Source organism: Neophocaena asiaeorientalis, unplaced genomic scaffold (genome assembly GCF_003031525.2).
Source record: "Neophocaena asiaeorientalis asiaeorientalis breed wild unplaced genomic scaffold, Neophocaena_asiaeorientalis_V1.1 scaffold183, whole genome shotgun sequence".
In the NCBI taxonomy this organism is placed as follows: Eukaryota; Metazoa; Chordata; class Mammalia; order Artiodactyla; family Phocoenidae; genus Neophocaena; species Neophocaena asiaeorientalis.
The window spans coordinates 450,258-472,309 of record NW_020175199.1 but is presented as its reverse complement, the minus strand read 5'-3'; the positions used below and the strand labels follow the sequence as shown (position 1 = coordinate 472,309).

Genomic DNA, 22,052 nt, shown 5'->3' with positions numbered 1-22,052 from the left:
AAAACAGAAGAATAGTACTTATTATTCAGCCCAGTTTTAAGACATTTGTTAAAATTATCTATTTATAAACTGAATTAAGAAAAATTATAAAAGATAAGTTTTAAGCATTGGTGAACTTACTCTTTATGATGATCTACTAAACATTTTGTCAATGGTGGACTGGAATGTGCCGTAATTTTAAGAGGCCGATGAGGCTCTGCACTGGAAGGTCTGACAGGAATGTGACTAAGTAATCCAATACCATCTGCTGAGGTCACAGGGGTAGGCTGATGTAACCAAGGACTGGGAGAATTCTATCAAAAAAAATTTTTTAAATCATCCTTCAGTTACTAGAAAAAGCTAAACACAGTATCACAGCAGGACTTTAATAGTAGTATATTTATGAAGTATGTGACATACTAATATAGCAGTATATTTTTTAACTATTTTATGAGAAATATCCAGACAAATAAGTAACTAACAGAGTTATATGGATTTTTCCATATGATGAAAAAAATCAATCAGCATTAAAATAGTTATTTCCAGGGAATTCCCTGGCAGTCCAGTGGTTAGGACTCTGCACTTCCACTGCAGGGGGCATGGAAGTGCAGGGGGCATGAATTAATATCCAGCATGCTGTGCGGTGTTGCCAAAAAAGAAAAAAAAGTTATTTCCAGAAATTTATTTACTGATTGCAGATCTTGAAATCTTTGCCTTTAACTTACAAATGATGTACACAGAACCTAGCTTTTAAGATTTCCTAAGATTCTATCACCAAAAGACTATATGCTGCTAATAGAAAAAAATAGAAAACATGTTGCTAAAATACATTTCACCAGATTTCATCAAGTTTATTTGCCAATTTTTCTTGTCAAAAATAATTTTTCCCAGGCTTTCCTGGTGGCACAGTGGTTGAGAGTCCGCCTGCCGATGCAGGGGACACGGGTTCGTGCCCGGTCTGGGAAGATCCCACATGCCGCGGAGCGGCTGGGTCCGTGAGCCATGGCCGCTGAGCCTGCGCGTCTGGAGCCTGTGCTCCGCAACGGGAAAGGCCACAACAGTGAGAGGCCTGCGTACCGCAAAAAAAAAAAATAATAAAAAATAATAATTTTCCCAATGTCATAATTTATTTAGATTTGGCAGAAAATTACATTTTCAAGGCCCATTTGTACTCCATTTCACTATAAGCTATAGATGGACCATTAAACTTGGAGGTGTGGAGGTACAACAAAATTAATTTTTTTAGTATCAACATGCTGCCTTTCTCATAGTATCTGGTGACATTGATCTCTATGTTGAGACTTACAACTATCTAATTACATGCTTAAGAACTGTTTCTATACTATGACTCACTGAAATTCTTCCAGAAAATGCTTTGTTGAGTTATACTGTGTTGAATCAGATATTGGGAAAATACAATCCTTTGGTTTTACCAAAGGGAATACATTTTACATCTCAAAATGATAGTGTGAAAGCAATATGATATCACACCAAAGATATGCTGCTATAAAATTTCTTAGATTAAAAATATACATATACCTCACACAAGAAAAAAAAATATATATATATACACATGTACATAGGATCATTTAAATATATGTTTAAAATAAGGTCTCAATTCTACAAGATCCAGAAATCTGAAGTTATACAGATTACAAAGGTACCTGTATATACCTATATACATATAACAGAATATTACTCAGCTAAAAAAGAAGGAAATCCTGTTACATGCTACAACATGGATGAACTTTGAGGATATTATGCTACACGAAATACTGTACGAGTCCACTCAAATGAAGTACCTAAAGCAGACAATCATAGAGACAGAAAGTAGAAAGGTGGGTGCCAAGAACTTAGGGGGAAGGGGAATTAGTGTTTCATGGGCAGAGTTTCAGTTTTGCAAGATGAAAGAGTTCCAGATATCTGTTGCATAACAATGTGAATATACTTAACACTACTAAACTGTACACTTTAGAATGGTTAAATAAATTTAATGGTGTGGCTTTTACCACAATAAAATGTGTTTTGAAAGATTCTGGGGAAAACCTGAAGAGCATCCTGGTCCACACCAAGGATTAAGTTGCCTCCTAGAGTTTAACGGTGACACCCAATCCCCAGTTTTCAGAATGGGGCTGGTAATGCCCTCAACAACCATTTCTTAGCATGGAAATTAATATGGCTGGAAAAACCACACAGCGCATGAAGGAAGAAGAAAGAGCCCTGTCCCCCACCTTCAGCAATACTTTGTCAGGCAGAGAGACTCTCAGCCCCAACTTCACTCCCAAATATCAGGATTCTCCAGCCTCCGCACCCTTAAGAGAACTAGAGGCTTAGAGAGTCATAGCTTGTAATATACATCAATATAATGTATCTAACTGGGAAACATAACAATTTGTCTTTTTAAGAATAACTTGACTATACATATCAAGAGCCTTGCAATTTTACATAAATTTTATATCCAGAAGTTTCACTTCTAGGAAATTTACCTGAGCAAAATAATTATGGATATATAATATAATTAGTTATGAAGACTAAGTATATAAGAAATAACTTAAGAGGTTTACTTCTTTAAATTGGCTTTTTAAAAAAATAAATAGGCTTTTCTGAGATTTTAGCTTTACAGTTCTAAAGTTACTAAGCATCAAAAGTTTCATCATAATTAGGAAAATAACTGTTTCAAAAATTCTAGCATATTTTATAATAAGAAATCTAAAAAGTTAATGGGATACTGAAAAAAGCACTTGTACATATGTTGATTAATAAATATATGACATGAGGTAAACCACAGCTTAACTTACCCTCCTCAACGAAGATTCAGCATTAACTGCATTTTCTGGGTGAACCCACTTAGAAGAAGGCAGACCAAGTCCTGAGTATGCATGTGTTCCATTTGGATATTGCCAAATAATTGGATAAAGTCCAAGCTGATTATATGAAGCAGATGGGTGGGCTTGTCCAAGAAGATGAGGTGACTGGTGCTGTAACAACTGCTGCTGTTGCTGGTGTGCTAGTGCTAAGTGGCTCAAGCTGCTGGCATGAGCAGTCTCCAGTCGTGGGGGGCCACCGAGTAAGGAGGCAGTAGGCACTCCAGGTAACACGGCAGAAAGTAAGTGAGGGTGATGAACAGAATGGTGTGGACCACTAGTCAGAGGATGAGTGTTAATGGCAGGTAATGGAGTTTGACTGGATGATCCAGCCAGTAAGTGGGGTGCAGGACTTAAGGCAGGGTGATGGGTACCTGGATTTAAACACGTTCTATGGGATGAAGAATGAAGAGGAAAAGGATGCTGGCTTAAGAAAGGTGAAATGTGATTAGCTCCTGTATCTGACCCGACAAGTGCAGGATCTCTGTAAACTGTGAAATGCTCATTTTTATCAATGATAAGAGGGCTTTTTGTAGTTTCTAATGTACTGCCTCTAGTAGGAACCGGATGAAAGCTGCATCTTGATAACTCATGGTCTATCTTATTTGCCAGTTTTCTTTCACCAGCAGTTTGGCTGTTTGCAAAAGTGGGCTTAGACTTTACAGACTCAGGGGAATGGTTAATTTTAGGTTTAACAACTTCAGGTGAGGAATTGGACTTTGTCTTGTGAGCATCTACTGAAGTATTAAGTTTAGATTTTATAGTTTCTGGGGGTGGACTTCGCTTATGCAGCTTATCTTCTGTGACAGAAACTGCACTAAGAGAAGATATGTAAGAGACATACTGATTTCTCTCTTTTTCCATATTCAGGTTTTCATTTCCTGAAGAAGCATTCCTAACATTTGACTGGGTTAAATCTACTTTAACTACATCACTGACCCAGCTCTGGTCAGAATCTTGGTTTGCTGTTTCCAAGTATTTTGTATTTGTGACTGAATGTTTTGAATCACTAATGTTAGGATCCATTTTCTGAAGTGTCTGAAGGCCAAAGGTACTTGAGTTTTCCTGAACCACCTTTTCCGTATTAGTGTCATTCGTAATGTCAATAACACATTTTGGTGTGGGTGGTCTGGATACAAACTTCTCCTTTGGTAATAATTCCACTGTGTGTGTTTTCTCCATATTGTGTTCCTGAAGAAGTAAATCATTAGAATTGTGATCAGAAAGTGTGGCCTGTTCTGATGAACGGATAATCATTTTTTCTTGAATCTGAGAGTCAACAGACTTCTGTTTCTCTGTTTCTTCGTGTTTTTTATCTTCCTGTATTGGATCCCAGGGAGGCTGGCTATCTATTAGTGCCTCTTCTCCTGCCTTCTCATTATTCTGGGATTTTCCTTCTTCTCCATTTATCTTTGAAGTGTTTTTATTTTTCAACTCATGCTCTGGCTTCTGCTCTGAGGAATTATTTATTATTCTCTTATTTGAATTTTCTGAGTCACTGCTCTCAGAAAAGTCTGAAACATTGTCGGTTCGTAGTCTTTTCATATTTAGTTTCTTTTCATCCTCCTCAGGTTTCCTTCTTTTGTTCATCACCTGTTTGTTTTTACCTTTAGCATTTTCTATAAGATTTAAAAAAAGAACAGTTTTATCTTTCAAATTAATATTAAATAAGTATATTTTAAATGTATTTTTGTTTTATATGTTCTCATGCCCTTTAAAAAAGGTGGGTCCTACCTCCTCGTGCTATATAATCATATTTTTCCTCCTTCATCTTCTCTTCATCTGGTATACTGCTATCTGAGCCCTTCCTCTTATTTGGACGAATATTTCTTTGTTGCTGGTGTGAATTCTGTTTTGGTACAGCAGCTTGGGAGTTCATTGCTGGTCTGGGACTATTTGCTTGGGCACGTGTATAATGACCCTAAAAATAACCAACAATGATTGTTCACTACCTGATCCTAAGTAATTTAAGGGAAAATATTTTACCATAATCCATCACTAACAACATACATACGTGAACAGTGTTGCTATTTTGACTGGCACGAGACCTTCGCCGCGATGTAATGCCAATATTTTCACCTTTTAACAAAGAGTGAACAACATCATCTAGAAAGGTCATTTGAACCATAGAAGGATCGACATTCTGTGGTTCTAGTACCTAATCCATGACACAAAACAAGAACAAAAATTAAATCCAATCAGCTAGCCAATGTGATATTAGGTACAATTTCTTTACTGAGTAGAGATGTTTAGAAATCAGCTTGAGATACTGTCAGACTTACAGTAAATCAACTTTAACCATTAAAGATAAGGCTACTGTTTTACATGCTAACTAAAAACTAAAAAGCAAATACATCTATTGCAAGTATACCTTGCAAAACAAGGATTAGAGTTACTCAAGAGTATATTGACAAGTCATAAAATGTATTTCAAAAATAAAAAGTAATTTTCAAAAACAGCTGTAAAATAAAACAAGAAGGTAGAGCATGACAGGAATTCCCTGGCGGTCCAGTGGTTGGGACTTGGCGCTTTCACTGCTGGGGCGTAGGTTCAATCCCTGGTCAGGGAACTAAGATCCTGAAAGCTGCATGATGCGGCCAAAAAAAAAAAAAAAAAAAAAGAAGAAGGTAGAGCATGGGAAGCAGAAAAGGACAAAAATCATATAAATGAATTATAGTTTTAAAGAAAGAACTATTTTTAAAACTAAAGGCAATTTTGTGCTTCACTGAGAGGTCAAAGTTTGTTAGCTTTTAAGGAAAAAAATTAAATTAAATGATATAGTTTATTTAGCATTTTGACTAGAATTTTAACCAAAGCATCTGCATTGTTTATAGAGGGGGTTCTCATTTATTCAGACACCCTCCATAATCCACTCAGGTAGGAAGGTGTAAATATCTATTTTCTGGGGGTAAATACAGTACAGCTTTAAAAGATTTGAAATTAAGACTTTCAGACTGTTAACTTAAAACTCCCTATGAGGGCTTCCCTTGTGGCACAGTGGTTGAGAGTCTGCCTGCCAATGCAGGGGACGCAGGTTCGTGCCCCGGTCCGGGAAGATCCCACATGCCACGGAGCGGCTGGGCCCGTGAGCCATGGCCGCTGAGCCTGCGCGTCCGGAGCCTGTGCTCTGCAATGGGAGAGGCCACAACAGGGAGAGGCCTGCGTAATGCAAAAGAACACAAAAAAACAAACAAAAAAACTCCCTATGAAATTCATATCCTTAACATTCACCATATTCACTATAAAACTTAAGGGAGCATCCCAACTCTGGAATTTGATGTAAAAAGAACTTCAATGTGCATTTAAGTTTTCATTGATGAAAAGAAACCATTTGGGAAATATTTTTATTACTGGAGGGGCAGAAAAGCTGAGACTTTAAGAAAGTTTTAGCTGACCTACTGATAAAAAAAAAAAGACTAAACAAATAAGAGTTTGATGCCTCCATTTCAGGGACTGATTTTATCAGTGTTGAAATAAATCTGGCATCACTATCTCGCTGTGACCTCAAGTGAACTCTGTATAACATCAGACACATTTGAACTTACTAGGATTACATGACTGCACCTAGAGATGAAAATTATTTGGTGTCAACCTACTGATCCACTGCGGCGCGGGGGCAGAGGAGAGGCATGGGATATGTGAATTGTAACCATCTCTTTTCAAAAATTGGACTATTTACCTGATCATTCATAACGATCATGGTGCGAGTGAAGAGATCATGATGAGTAATTATGCCAGTAAACCACTGGGTGGCAGAGTCTTGTCTATATACTCTCACTCTGTATCCATTCAAGGAATAAGGACCTTAAAAAAAACACACATCATACATGATTCAGTTCATGGATGAAACGGAAAAGTAATTTGGAACTTGGTGTATCAACCTTCTAGTTGCCAAAACTTTACCATAAGCAACTAAAAATTTTGATTCCGGTGACAGGAAAAGCTGCCAAAGTCTTAAAACATGCAGAGACTGTTAACTGAATTTATAAATACAATACTAAAATGCCATATTGGTGTACTTTTGGATTAAACTCACTTTTTAAAATGATATCTATATATGTATACAGATATCCTTCAGAAAATAGGTAATAATTAAATAATAAAAGATATATATCTATATATATTTAAATATGTCTTAAAACAAAAGAGAATGGAGATAAAAATTTCTTCAATTCACAGGTACTAAAATGGTATCAAATACTTGAAAGTTTAATAAGAACTGTGGGGGGGGGCCTCTGGTGCACCTTGTTAATATCACAGTGTTATACATTAACAATTTACAAAATGCTTTCACAATTTGCAGGTGCTTATTCAATTTTTTTTGAATCTTATTCAAAAACTCTCAGATATTTCCCTGTTTATAAAAATTAAGAAAGTGAGATTGATAGGTTAAATAAATTTTTAAGTGAAAGAGCTAGAACTGAATTTAGTTTTCTGCTTCCTAGATTGATGCCTTTTCTTCTACAGTTAAGACATTTAACATATCAATCAATGATTTAATGTTTGACTGTTTTAAAAAAAATCTATGCTAATATCAGTCTAAAATATAAATCAAATAACACATCTGTAGAAAGTATTCCATATTACCTGCAAATCAAACACATTCATACCTGTAATCTGTTATACAAACTATAGTCTTAGAATTTTTAACTATGAAAGAAAAAGACTCCAAATTACTTTTTCTGAATGTAATATAGAAATAGCTTATAGAATAACTCCAAATATGACCAATTTTCAATTCCCGTCAGCACACCATCTTAACTGTCTTGTTCTACCACCACACAGAATCTGGAGTCAGTCTCACGTAATTCTGCTTAGGATGGAAAGGATTACTGCCTTAATGATTTCACCTCTACGAATATGACAAGGAAAAAAAAGTTACTTTAAAAAAATATTAGCCTGGCTTCTTCAATAAATAAATTGAAAGGAAAGGAAGGAAAAAAGAGATAGATGGGTCATATCCACTCCACTAATCAATCTGTGTACATTTTTTGGATCCCAGGTTAAAAATAAATAAATAAAATAAAAATCAATCCTGTGAAAAATCAATGAAGACATTTATGAGACAAATGGAAACTTGAACCTGAGTATTCAGTATTTGGTATTAAGGAACTATTAATTTTTCAGCATAATAATGGTATGGTGGCTTTGTTTAAAAATAGAACACAGCAATGTCTGAAAATTGACAGAAATAAATGAGAGTATGGGTGGGGCAGAACCTACCAAGGTTTTATTTTACAGTTGTTGTAACCAGGAGATAGAATATTTCCGGTGAACTTCCATGTGCCTATTTCTCTGTATGCTTCAAATTCTCCATATTAAAAGTTTAAAAAATATCTAGCCTAGGAAGAATTTAATAAGTAGATGATCTGCTGCTATAAAAACCCATACAAAGAAAGGCAGCCACAACTGAGATTATCTCTATTAATCCTTAAATTAAATGGCATGGAAGTTGAGGTTCAGATAAACATGGGAATTCAACAAAATTCCTTTTAGAAACATTCAAACAAATATTGATACTCCATGGATCCATGTCATATTGTTGCGGTTTCAGTTCAATTTCACAAGGAGCTTACATTTTCAATATATGATTTTACTGACAGGAAAAGAAATCACTAAGAATCATAAAATCTCACTGGTTTGAAGACAAACCTACAATTTACTAAAAAAAAAGGAAACAAAACTAAGACTAGTATTGTGGTCATTGCTGAGGAAGGCAAACTGAAATAGGCCACTTTTATCAGATACCAACAGCATTCTTCAAAGGAAATCAACTGTGGCTTTGGGCAACCCTCCACAGCAAACAATGCTTCCTTCTCCAGGAAGGACACACCTAAAGCATTCTGCAGTATGGAAATTTTCCTATTAACAAAACACCTGTGTGGTTATAATTTCATTTCAGGCATTCAGCTCAAATTAGTGGTGAAATTAGCTCAATAACTGGTGAAGTTACCAATTTCCTATTGAAATTTTTCTGATTTTGCTATTATTTTCCCTGGCCTGTATATAACTCAAAATATTAGACTGGGTCTTCTATTTGTATTGCATATAACTGAACAACCAAAACCAAACATGAGAAACCACCCAGTTCCCAAAAAATATACATATATTAATGCATAACTTCAAAACAGTTACCTTGCATAAAAATCTCCTGAACCTTTTGTTCCTTTACCCAGACTTTCACTTCTTCCTGAAGTTGCGGGTTGTCCCTGAGAACTGGGTTTAGGCTGTCTATGTCGTCCTAGAATTATAGATTAAAAGAAAGGTCCATGTTACACTGTCCTAACATTAATGTTACCATCATTCCCTCCTGAACGTTCTAAGGACTGAAGAAAATTCCTTGATCTAAATGTATACAAAAACGCAAATTCATAAGTTATAGTTCATTAGCAGTAACATAACAACGGAGCCTAAGAAATTAATCCATGATAAGACAAAAATGCCTTAAGACAAAATTTGAAATTTACTCATTTCAAACTGTTTTGTTTGAACTGTTTGTTTTCTAACTGCAAGCCTTATACAAGTTGTCCTACTGCAAAAGCCTTACACAAATCACCTTTTAAAGGGTTTCACTGTTAGAAGCAATATACAAACCAAATAGCTTCAGGTCATCTAAGGTTGGTAGCAAACAAATCAAGGTGAATATTTTAGTGACAATATATATATACATAGATGAGTTACCCTCTCCCCATAATACCTAAAACATTAGTTTTAAGCTACAAGTCATTATCCACTGTCTTTTGATTTAAATTGATTTAAATGTCATCAAATTCAGTTCTACTCAAACTCATCTGACCAGTAACTTCACTGCTAAAAGTTTTATTTTTTCAAGCCAGTGTCAAAGCATCCAGGCAATTTAAATTACATTATTGATGGTATTATCCTCATAACAGGGTGGATCTAGACACAGAAACAACCGGTTCTCTCTCCTTGGAGATGTGAATCACACAGTCACATGGTTTCCCACAATCTGCTGGTCCCCCGCTGGACTCTCTGACATTCTGTTCTCTCTCAAAGCACCTCTGCTGCTCCTGCATTTGAGATCAGCGGCAGGAGCCCTAGAGTAGAGCTGGGAAGAACAACAAAGCAGCACTGTCAATTTGGCGGCCCTTTTAAAAGTGGACTAGCAGATCATGGAAACCAGTGAACAGAAAGGAGCTACATGAAGGGGATTTTATCTGGTGAATAAAAATAATGTGGCAATACAGAAAAGCCAGAAAGTGGCTGAAGAGTACAAAGAATCCCTAAACCAAGCAGGTCATACTTCATTCTTTTCTAAAGTTTATCCAAGTAAAGCACTTCCCTTCTCATCTTATCACTGCTTTAAGGAACTACTCTGTATTCTTGGAATAATATTGCAGTAAACACTCTGATATTTTGTTTATACTTAGTGAACACCAACAAACAGAAGTAAAGGCCTTTAAACTTATCAACTATGTTCTCCTTGGAAAATACAAAGAAATGCTGCTTTATAGTAGAAGGAAATACTAGAGTGGAAAAGTGTTATACAAAAAGTAGTTAAAAGTAGTTAAAATCTGTCGTTTTGTCTTCCTTTTCGTAAAGAAACTTCCTAGAAATCCCTTTTCTCCACTCCACTTTAATGCACACTTAGTTAATCTCATTATTTGAGTAACAGAAAATACATGGTCAGACTCTAACCCTCTTGATGCACATCAGGTGACAGTCTAGTCCATGACAGACAAAACACAGGAAACTTTCTATTTCCCAAGGAAAACCATTACCATTTCCAGACAGTTCTGACAGATGCCAAGTTCTTTTAAAATCTTTCTCACTTTAACTTCCATACACAGGTCCAAGCTTAACTCCTTGGAGTCAAACAGAAACCTAATCACTTTCTTACCTGACAGTCCTTCAAACATTTGAATTCTGGTTTTATGTTTCCACAACCTGAGTCTTCTCTAGTCTCAACACCCACCTTTCTCACAGTTGTTCTTCTTACTCTTATTCTAGACATTTAACTGGCTCAAAGAAGATGGGTACTTGTCTAGAAAAGTACAATCTACAATCACATGGGTGTCACAAGCTGACTTATATCAAATTTCCTATAGTGTATTGCTCCCAAGCCTTTATATTCGGGGTGGGCGTGGGGAGGAGTAAAAGCAGCACTGCCAATACGTTGTAGACAAGTACAGGTATGATTTATAAAACCAGTTCCCTGTGTTGAAATTTTATAACTAAAGCTACTGAGATGTAAAATCTGCTCAACATTTCTATTTTATTTATTCAACAGGTTAAAATAATGAGCTACATTTCCAAGATCATTAGACAACAAGTATCTTCTCACCAATGACCCGCTCATTTCTAGGAAAAAAAAGCATACCATTAAAAGCTGATAATATCAGTCTACTCACTGAAATAACCTTACTTAAGTTCAAATTTCTATGTATCAATTTCCTCATCTATAAAGCAGGGTTAATAATATCTCTTTTCATATTAATAAGTACGTTTTTACAATATGATTTTTAAAATTTTACAGAAACTAGTCTTAACACATTCAATTCTAAATTAACCATGGTACTGAATGACATGCATTACACGAAATTAATTAAAACCCATGAAAATTACCCCAATACAATGCCTGATTATGATAATCATATTGTTGCTGAAGCCTTCCTCTACACAGAGTGCTTTGTAAGTTAGAGGTATTTCTGTTGAGTTGTGGTCATCGTTCCCATTTTAAAGAGGCTCACAAAAGGCGAAACGATCAAATCCTGTAAGAGTTGTTAGCAGGTAGCCAAATGAGGTTTTTTCCCCTATTTATTTACCTGAATAATGTTGTGATAGTGTAAAAAATCAGATACAAAGCTATAAGGCAGACTCACAGAGAAGAGCATCTGTTAATTAAAAACTAGTTATGAATGCTTACTATCTTTCACAGAATGCAACTAACAAACAAACTACGCCTTGAGCTTGTATGAGATTAAAAACAATTTACCTGCACCGTACTTTTCATTAACTGTAGTATAATCCCCCCCAATTTCATACTGTATAATTAAAATTATATGTATTTATTAATCCCCCCCCCCCGAAATCACCCATGTAGTGAAGGAATGAGCGCACTCTGTGAATCTTCTCTTCTCCATGAACTCCATCCAATTTATTAATTACACTGCTAGTTATAACCTCCAGCAAATAACTAATGGGGAAAAGATCAGTTCAGCAAGATCTGTTGTACGAGAAACATAGAAAACATGGAAACATGCTAAACAATGCCTTAAGTGAAGTTCTGGACTGTATTTATTGTTCACTTGTGTGCTGTGCTTTTTCTCCTTTTGCAAAGACAAAGATTAGCTTTAACTGAACATTAGTGGAACCTTAATGTAAAGAATAATAAAGAAAACTAGCTAACATGATCGTGCATTTACTAAGACAGATATCACATTGGGTGCTTTCTGTACTATCAATTTTTGTAAAGCTGAGATTATCATAGCCCTTTTACATGCTATACACAGAGAGGTCCATGGTTAAAGTCAGGATGTGATGGAGAGACCTAGCATTTGAATCTAGTTCTGCGACTCTAAAGCTCAGTCTCTTTTCATCTATTCTCTGCTTCTCTTGAAGCACAATGAAGAGGCATAAATAATAGACTATTTACTGTCACTGCCTTTCAAAATTTGACACATTTCTTTACGTTATATGGAAGAGGTAAAAGGTAACATTATCTTAAGTCAGAATGGGTCAAAAGACATTAACATTAGGTGGAAGTTATCCTTCTACAACCTCACATTGGCTATGTGAAATTTCGCCTATCAAAATAGTCTAACACTCATCAAACAGAAAAGAGGATGTTAAACTCATGCAATCTTATAATCACAAAGCATAGAAGAGAAGACAAATCACTTTGGCAACATGACTTAGTCATGACCTACAAATTCCCAAATGCTGTGTTTCTAGGTTAAACACCACCCTGAATTAAAAACTGATCATCAGAGATGATCAAAATACAGACTTTTTCTCGTATGTACAGAAGAATATGATGAAATCAAAAAGCAGCATTCCTCAAAATAGCAATATAAAAGTTAAAATCAGGTTGGAATCTGTACTGTGACAGTAAGATTACTGTACTAACCTAATTTTCAAGCAATTCTCTACTTCATCCCAGTTCAAAGGGAAACAGTAACAATTACAATAACATAAAAAATAAGATCTTAGTACTAAAATATTCAGATATTCCTGACTAGGGTTAATAAATAGCAATATTATCACAGTGCTCAAAGTATATGTAACACATTTTCTAAGATAATAAAGAACAATCTGCCTTACCATAATCAAGTGCTCCTTACTATTTCAACACATATTTTCTTTGTTACACATCCTCTGGATTTAAATACTGACTGAAGAGCCAGCAGAGGCATGAAATATGTAATAATATACTAGTTGTTAGTTTCTATCAAGATGACTGAGTTGACTGGCTTAATAATTTTAAGGGATTTGCTCTAAAGTCTTAACTGATGACTTTTAGGATACAAGAAGTATAAAACTGGAGCAGTTTCTCTCCCTTTGGACAATATCTGATGGAGAATGCCCTAATGCCTGCTTTCAAACTGATACCGAGTATGTCTTAGAATTTTCTTCCTCCTGCAATAAAGCCCTTGACCTCTGTGGTGACCATTTAAATGCAATTATATTACATAAATTCCCCTATAAAAATCACAGTTGACTTTATTTTTATAAGAGCTATCATAAAAGAAACTATCTGTATCTTGAAATGTCAGGTTGGGTGACTGAACATGCTTTGCCACACCACTCTGGCACAGTCATAATTTAAATTCATGCTTCAGCAAAACTACAAACGACTGCCTGTCCTTTAAATCCCTGGGGTTGCTAGCCAACAGTGAAAAACATGAATGTTAGGTCCATATAGGTCAAGAGTGACGCCAATTGCTATTATGCCAATTCTTGTATTACTTATTAAAGAACCCACTTTGTTAATAAGTCTTTACTAAGATAGGAAACTTATTAAGTCTGAGAGTTAGCACAGAGGTCTTCAAAAAGCACAGTTGTCTAAACCATCTGCAGTTTAATTAAATGCAACTACCACTGAGGGTTTCCATATATTTTCAAGATTTAAAGCAAGAGTTGGCAAACTTCCTCTAAAAGGCCGAAGAGTAAAAACATTAGGCTTTGCAGGTCTTAACATCTCTCTCACAACGGCTCAACTCTGCTACTGTAGTTGCCAAAAGCAGCCAAACAATACCATAAACAATATATAAATGAATGGGCATGGCTGTGCTCCAATAAAGTTTGTTTATCGGCATTATCTGAAATCTGAATTTCACAGATTGTTCAGGTGTCATAACATTACTCTTCTTTTCAGTTTTTTTCAACTGTTTAAAAATGTAAAAGGCCTTATAAAAAATGGGAGGCTGCTTTGATTTGGCCTGTGGTCACTGCCTACCCATGATTTGAAAGAACAAATAAAATACTATTACAAAGCAAGATCAAAAACGTCTAATCAATGCAATGCAATTCATTGGCAAATTGACTGCAAACTTTATTTCCATAAATGGCTGCATATTCATAAGCATAGGAAAATACACCAATTACCAAATCCTTTTCATTATTAGAGAAAAAATATTTTAAGATAAATCACTTTTTAAGGCTTTCACAGGCTTTCATTTTTTAAGGCTTTTCATCAATTTCCCTGATACATTCCTGTACCATGTTTAGCTCTCCAAATATAATAATGACTTGATTTTAGTGTAGAAAAATTACCCACTTTGAAAGATAAGATTAACTCCTTTGGGTCAATGAGAATTATACTCATATACAGAGGTTGGTACTATCCACTTCTCTGGACTCCATAGTAGGGTAAAAATAGGAACATGCATTAAAAAAGAAGAAATTTTCTAAAGACAATGTTCCAACATTAATCCTATGGTTCTTATATCTGAAGTTAAGACTGAAAACTGAGTGTTTTCTCCATGATAAGGTAATTTAACATAATCTCATTTATACTATCTCCTAAGGAAAACAGATATTCATTTAAAAAGCAAACAAACAAACAAACAAAAACCAGGGGAGGGGAGGATCCAAACAGGGAGACAAATACAGAGTAATTTCTTTGCTTCTCTACTTCCTCCAAGGGCTGACCTTGTGACACTCTGAAAAAGAAACCAATTAGGGTTGAAGAGGAAGAAAACGCACAACCACATCCTGCCACAAAATTGTCTCCAAATATTACTGGGAGAAATGATCAATATGTTTCAGATACTTTACCTGATATTCTCTATTACATAAGATTAATGCTATGTTGTCTCTAAATGTTTCTAACATAATTCTAAATCTTGTACTGTTAATTTTGGTGACTTGATTCTTCACAACACATATGATAAAACCTAAAATTTCCAGATTTCTCATTATTGCTAAAATTTTAAGTTTTAGATAGAATTTTAAATTATTATAATTTATTTAGGATCTGATTCCCTGTATATAAACCAAACATCAATATTTTAGAGTCAAGAGTACTGGACACTTTTATACTTATCCACACTAAACTAAAACTCTGGAGGAAAAAAAAAGCTCTGTCTCACCATTCTTCAAGAACCACCAAATTTAAATGTATTCCAGTTTTTCTGTTAATCAGATTGGAAAAGTTAAAAAATTTATGACACCATTCATGGGAAAGGAAAAAACCTTTTCTGAAAGGCAGTTTGACTATACATCCTATTCTTTTAAACAATGAATGTTTCTGCAACTCATTTTAGCTCACAAGAACTTGTAGAAAATAGGTGAATGGTATCAGTGTAACACAGTAGTACTGTTGGTTCATATACCATTTATTTATTTATTTTTGCACTACCTAGTATGAGCAGCTGAATACTAAGTATAAAAATAAAGCTGAGGGCTTCCCCTGGTGGCGCAGTGGTTGAGAGTCCGCCTGCCGATGCAGGGGACACGGGTTCGTGCCCCGGTCCGCGAAGATCCCACATGCCGCGGAGCAGCTGGGCCCGTGAGCCATGGCCGCTGAGTCTGCGTGTCCGGAGCCTGTGCTCCGCAACTGGAGAGGCCACGACAGTGAGAGGCCCGCGTACCGCAAAAGAAAAAAAAAAAAAAAGCTGAACAAAGCACTAGACATGATAGCCATCCATTCCACTTTATTCTTTGTTTAATGTAACTGCATGCTGACTTAGAAGTTCATATTGGTTAGACTGCCCCAATTTTCTTTTATTTTGCTTTTGACTCAATAATCCAGCAATCTCAATCCTTCCTTACATATTCTTAATATCAAGCAAATGTCCCCCTTTCTCTTAAAGATAAAGTACTATATTTGCCTAACTTTATTAGAAATGTCTTTTTAAAGTCTACTATTTTTATAGGATTATTACTGTTTGTGGTAGTACTCTCATTAAAATTTTGCATAAGCTTTGAACAATCTACTCCAAAGCTATTTTTCTCAAAATCTTCCTCATTGTACATTAGGTTTTTCATAGTTTTAATATCTTAAAATACATACTCTTCTACCCAACACTGAACTTTTGAGTAATCTAAACAAATAAATGAATAACAAAACAAATTAATGCATATACAAGAAAGGTCTCTCTGTTTTAAAATAGAAAAGTTTTTTAGTTGATCATAGACTCACACAAGAGACTACATCAGTAAAATGATTATGTAAGCACAAACTTAGTGACACAGAAAGAAGCTAATGACATAGAAACAAAAAAGATTTTAAAACTTCTCCACATATGTAATTTTTAAAAACAAACATATTACAATTTTGTACATAATTAAAAGCAATAGATAAGTAAGTCCTGCGTATATATAATTTCATAATTCCTGGTTGATTTTGGTTAATTCAGATGAGTGGTATCCTCCCGTTTCAACACAGCTTAAATATATCCTAAATTGACTGCATATGATTAATGAAACGAATCTATTTTCAGCCTTTAAAAAGTATCCATTTAATAAGCATATTTACTTGACAGTGTAAACAATAAAAAAACTTAAACTTTAACTGACAGAAGAGGTTAACACTTCACAAATGTTAACCTCATCTAATCCTAACAAACCCTTTGCTAGTCTGATATTATTCTCTCCATATTATAGATGAAGAAACATTCAAAGATTAAGTAATTTGACCCCAAATCACATGGCTGGAAGGTAAATTAGCAAGTGTCTGCATAATGTCAAAGCCCTTCCCACAAAACCTTTTTCCAACCCATGCACTGGCAGAATTAAAAATCTGAATACTCTCTACTGGGTTTTCAATATTTTACTTATGATATTAGTGACATGACCACAGAAAGTGAAAGGAAACCCAATTAACCAAATTATTTTATTGTTAAATATGGCAAATGATGTTTGCTAAGATAAAGTCAGTTCACAGGAATACAGTATTCCAAAATTTGGAATGGATATCATAAACAACAAAAACTCTATAATTTATCAGATATAAGTAACTTATCAGATCTCAGATGGGATTTTGGAATGGGATATACTATATTAATATAAACATCAATTCATAAGAAAGCGACTACTTATGTTGCATTATTTTCATTTGTTCAGTTATACCAAGGTTAAAGAAAAAGCTAACTAGATTACTTTTACTATATTAATTAAAAACAACAACCATTTGGGTTTCTCTGCTAATCTCCCAACTGAATGAAATTGACCTTTTAAAAATATTCTCCTGAATACACTTTATGCAGACTTGTAATATTTCTGCATTTTAAACTACAACTCGCTAAATGTCCTTGCCTGTCAGAAATACCACAGAGCAAAAATCAGAACAACAATTAAGTAAAACTTTTAAAACCACTTGAAGGGAAATGTGTTTCCTTCTAAAGCCACATGTTAATATTCTTCGTGGTATCTTTAATAATAGTTTTGAACTTTTCATGGCAGTTCAAAAGTCTGGAAGGCAATTTTTCTTTCAAGCTATTTAAAAGCATGGTTTTTACACAGTTGAGTCATCATGAGTTCAGCCTATTGAGTCACCTGCTTACAGCATCTGCCAACCACAATTTACTAACTGCAGTTTCCTCAAACTTACAAACTGAACAAACTCAGGAAGGCCTGGGGAACTGTTAATATTTTCCAAAGGAGCAACTGAAAATATTCTTTCAGAACAGCCGAAGTTTAAGAAAATAAAACAACAACAAAGCAACTTCCTTGCTCTTGATGAGCCCTCCACCTATGGCAGTCTCACCCTACCTTGTGAAGAGGGAGAGAAGGAGCTCAACCTAAGAAGGAAATAAAATTATATGCTTGCATAATACTTTTTGGAAAGTAATCTACTAAAAGTAATCCCTAGTCAACGACTATTCTGATCATACAGAGTGAACATTTATTTTTAAAATATAAAATGCAAGGGATATAATTTCAAAATTAATACCATGCCATACACGTTCTGGGGCTGATTTTCACTATTTCCAATATACTGCTATGGAGATGATACACCTATAAACTTGAGAACTATTATACCATACTTCTCTTTTCTCAGAAAGAATGAATACAATCTAGTCCAAGTTAAAATAATCAACAAATCCTGTAACTTGACAGACTTGGATCTTCCAAGTGACTTAGTCTTTTATCATATGACCCCAAGTAAAGTATCTGTTCCTCTCATTGAGTCTAGAGCAAATGCAAATACATGACAAATGTGTTAAGTTATTCAGAGAAAAGGAGGGAGTTAAAACTACAACTCAAAAGTATCAAAATACAAGAACATCTTAATTACCTAGGGCTGTTAAGGAAGATAGTATGCATAATGTACTTTACCAAGATTTCCAATCACTGCTTTGCTATTCCTAAAAGGGTAAGTTTAACTTACTTAGAAAATCTAATTAGAAAAAAGAGAACATATACTGAGACATGCCAAATGCTTATTACAGTTTATATCCAAAAGAGAGCAAGTTTTTAAAATAACTTACAGAAATAAGAAAATTTATCAAAATCCTACTAATTCTGAAAATATTTCTAGAGTTCTTTCATTAAATAACATATTAAACACAATTGTAGCTTTTTGTCAATACTCACAGATATCATTATTGATTACTATGTTATGATATAGTCATAATTATCGATTTATATAAAGGATTATTGCCTCTACACCAAACTGTCCCAGAAAGACAAAATTTGAGTTGTAACTACGCTTTAGTTTCTTTTGTAACCTCTTGTGCTATCAAGCTCCCAATCTACCATCATCATACTTTTTAAAATTCTGATTTTGACCTTTCATTTGCTATGGTAGAGGAAACCAGATTAGATAATTTGTTGGAATTATGTTTGAAACAATCTCTAAGTGTGGGGCTAAGAGCTCCTCCTTTGAGTTAAACATATTAGAAATATATTTCACTCAACAAGATTTTTGAATACCAAGTATAAAATTACTATGCTAGGAGACTGGAAATACATATAAGAGTTTCTGCCCTTGAGGATCCTGTTGCCTGTAGGAACAGGGACTAATACACAAATCACTGCAATACAGATTATACAGAGTTTTACATATAATACAGCGGTGAGAAAAAGAAGGTGGGGAAAGATAATCTAGTTAGGTATATCAGGAAAGGTATCACAGAAAAGGGTATCTGAGCTGGGACTTGAGGAAAGCATGGATGGCCACCTAGATTCTTGAGTTGAAACTTCAAAAATGCAACAGCACCTACCAGGCTATGGTAGAGCAGAAAAGAAGGGCTTTTAAGACAGGGTGAAATACATGTGCAGACATAGATAGACGTAGATATATGAAACAGTATGGCCTGTGTGGAGAACTCTAAGTACAATGACATAGATTGAATGAGGACAAAGGACTGGGTGAGCAGAGAGACCAGACCCTACTTGGAGAGCTCTCTAATAGTCTAGCCAAACGAGGATGGAAGCCTTACAACAGAGATGAGGAGGAGGGGACGGACATATGCAATGTTAAGCTATTTTTGGAGGTCAACAAGGGCAAGAGAGGAACCTAAAACACTCCCGGCTGTTGATCTGAGTAACAAAACGGGGTAGATACAGTTACACCATTAGCCAGGATACAGAATGATTAGGAAGAAAGACAAGGTTTGAGTTAACACAGTCGGCAGTAGAAAATATGGGTTCCACCTTCTCAATGACATCCACAGGGACCACAATACTCTAGCCTGCCACTACCTTCTCCATGCCTAATTGCTCTTACTCTGCTTTACTTTTCCTTTTGGCCTAGCAGTAATTAAACCATCTATCATACTGTACCACTTAATTATTACTATATTTATTATCTACTGTGCCTCTTCTAGAATTTAAGCTCCAAGGGGACACGAATTTTTGTCTAAACAATGCCAGGCACATAGAAGATGCTAAATAAAGATGTTAAATGAATGACAGTGTAGCAAGGAAGTCTGGACTAGAGTTACAGATTCAGAAGACAGGGTTTTTAAATGATAGTGAAAGCAACTGGAAATATGACACTGCTTAGGATGAGTAGTGAAAAGAGAAGACATCAAAAAGGAAGACTGTGGAAAACCACCCACCATTAAATCTGCAGAAACCTTTTCAGGGAAACCTGAAAAGAGATGTCACAGAAGCAGTTAAGAATAAAAGAATATCCAAGACAGTGATCCTCAGTGTTAAATGCAACGGTCCAGTAGGATAGGAATGGGGACTGGAATAGTATGTTTGATATTTAAGAGATTATTAGTGATCTTAACAACACTAACATTAGTTTTGTGGGAATGGAACTGAATTTTTAAATTTACTCTTGCTTGGGACTACCCTGCCAGTCTAATGGCGAAGACCCCACGCTCCCAATGCAGGGGCTACTGGTGGGGGGATGGGGAGAGAGGGGGGAGAGGGGAGGAGAGAGAGAGGGAGAGAAATTAATTAATTAATTAATTAATTTACTTTTGCTTAATTTAAATTTAAATAGCCACATATGACTAGTGGCCACCAATAATGGGCAGCACATTTTCATGGGGTAAAAGTGGAGAAAATAAATAGGACTATTCCAAGATAAGAAATTAAAAGGTAGATGTGACAGTAAGACAAAAATCATAAGAGGGTTAAGGTGGTGGTTAAGAATGACTGAAATAATGTATCACAGGAGAGATATCTTGGCTGGAAATAAAATGAAGAGAAAAGTAGCAGAATGTAGGAAATTCACCAATTATGTGACCACTGGTGAGGTGGTAAGGTCTGTGAATGACATCTATTTTGTGCTGAAGGTTTAAAAAACAATCACTTTGAATAGGCTTCATGAAGCTACACGTATCATGAACTGAGATTTACCCAACCAGACCTATTTATTTTCTGAACTCCTATCATATTTATTCTATTTATCACAAAAATTTTATAGGGTACAAAGTTTTTTCCTACACATTGTCTCATAGACAATGGCAACACTATCATGAAACAGGCATTACATAGCTAACTTTAAAGATGAAAAAATAAAAAATGGTTAAGTGCTTATACGTCTTGCTTAATATTTCAGACAGTAAGCAGCAGAGTTGGGATCTGAGTCCAAGTTGGCTTGTTCTACTACCAAATTCTGATATTTTAATAGATGTAAACTTTTGCCTCCCTTCAAAGAGCCAAAATTCCCTAAGAATATAAATTTTATATATGTGTACTTACGTATATGACTAGATATCTTAAAACAGAATCTCAATAAATTTGGCAACTTATTCTTTAAACTGTTTTGTGCTGATTTTCATTCTTCTCTCTATATTTTTTCATTTGATTAATTTGTAAACTATTTTTGATTTTAATAATATTTGCACTAATCAGACACTGTTAAGTCCTTGGAGTTTGGGGCAAAAGGCAGAGCTACCAAGCTGTGCCATCATTCAAACTGAACTCATAAAAAATTTAAGTACAAAGCTGTATTTATACCTATAATGTGGAACCAGACAGAATGGGAAAGAGATACCTTGTAGTGATCAAGATCAATAAAAACTAATTAGTAGTTCAGCCTGCTCCTTTACAGTGCTGGTAGGGAACATCATTAATTAACTACACACCCTTGGCCAGAATAGGGCATCACAATCCTTTGCAACATTAACAACATGCCAGTTAGACTCTTCCAACTGATACAAGTGTGCCTAACTGATATAACATAAATGCAATAAACTTTAAGAAAATTTCTCAACAATGGGCTTTGTTAAGCGTTGGAATGAATTGTTAATATATGATGGAACTTAATTCCTTGAAAATAGGAGTGAATGTGGGAGAAACAACATAAAACCTCATCCCTCTGAGGTCCTTCAGATACTG

At 35.1% G+C, this 22,052-nt stretch overlaps 1 protein-coding gene across 8 annotated transcripts in view; it reads right to left on the bottom strand.

Moving 5' to 3' along the window:
• The window catches only part of JMJD1C (jumonji domain containing 1C), a 248,185-nt gene that overhangs the window by 37,297 nt on the left and 188,836 nt on the right, over positions 1-22,052 (bottom strand). For 6 of the 8 annotated variants that reach the window (XR_003005938.1, XM_024765220.1, XM_024765214.1 and 3 more), the window contains 6 exons: positions 8,979-9,084; positions 6,523-6,647; positions 4,858-5,001; positions 4,578-4,764; positions 2,778-4,462; positions 121-293 (listed from right to left, as the gene is read on the bottom strand). Coding sequence is in view for 7 of the 8 variants with exons in the window: in XM_024765220.1 (XP_024620988.1) it covers positions 121-293; positions 2,778-4,462; positions 4,578-4,764; positions 4,858-5,001; positions 6,523-6,647; positions 8,979-9,084 (2,420 nt within the window). In the remaining variant the exon portion in view is untranslated. Of the gene's footprint in view, positions 1-120; positions 294-2,777; positions 4,463-4,577; positions 4,765-4,857; positions 5,002-6,522; positions 6,648-8,978; positions 9,085-9,708; positions 9,913-22,052 lie in introns of those variants that run through there. The other 2 variants (XM_024765216.1, XM_024765218.1) reach the window with 2 other exon arrangements.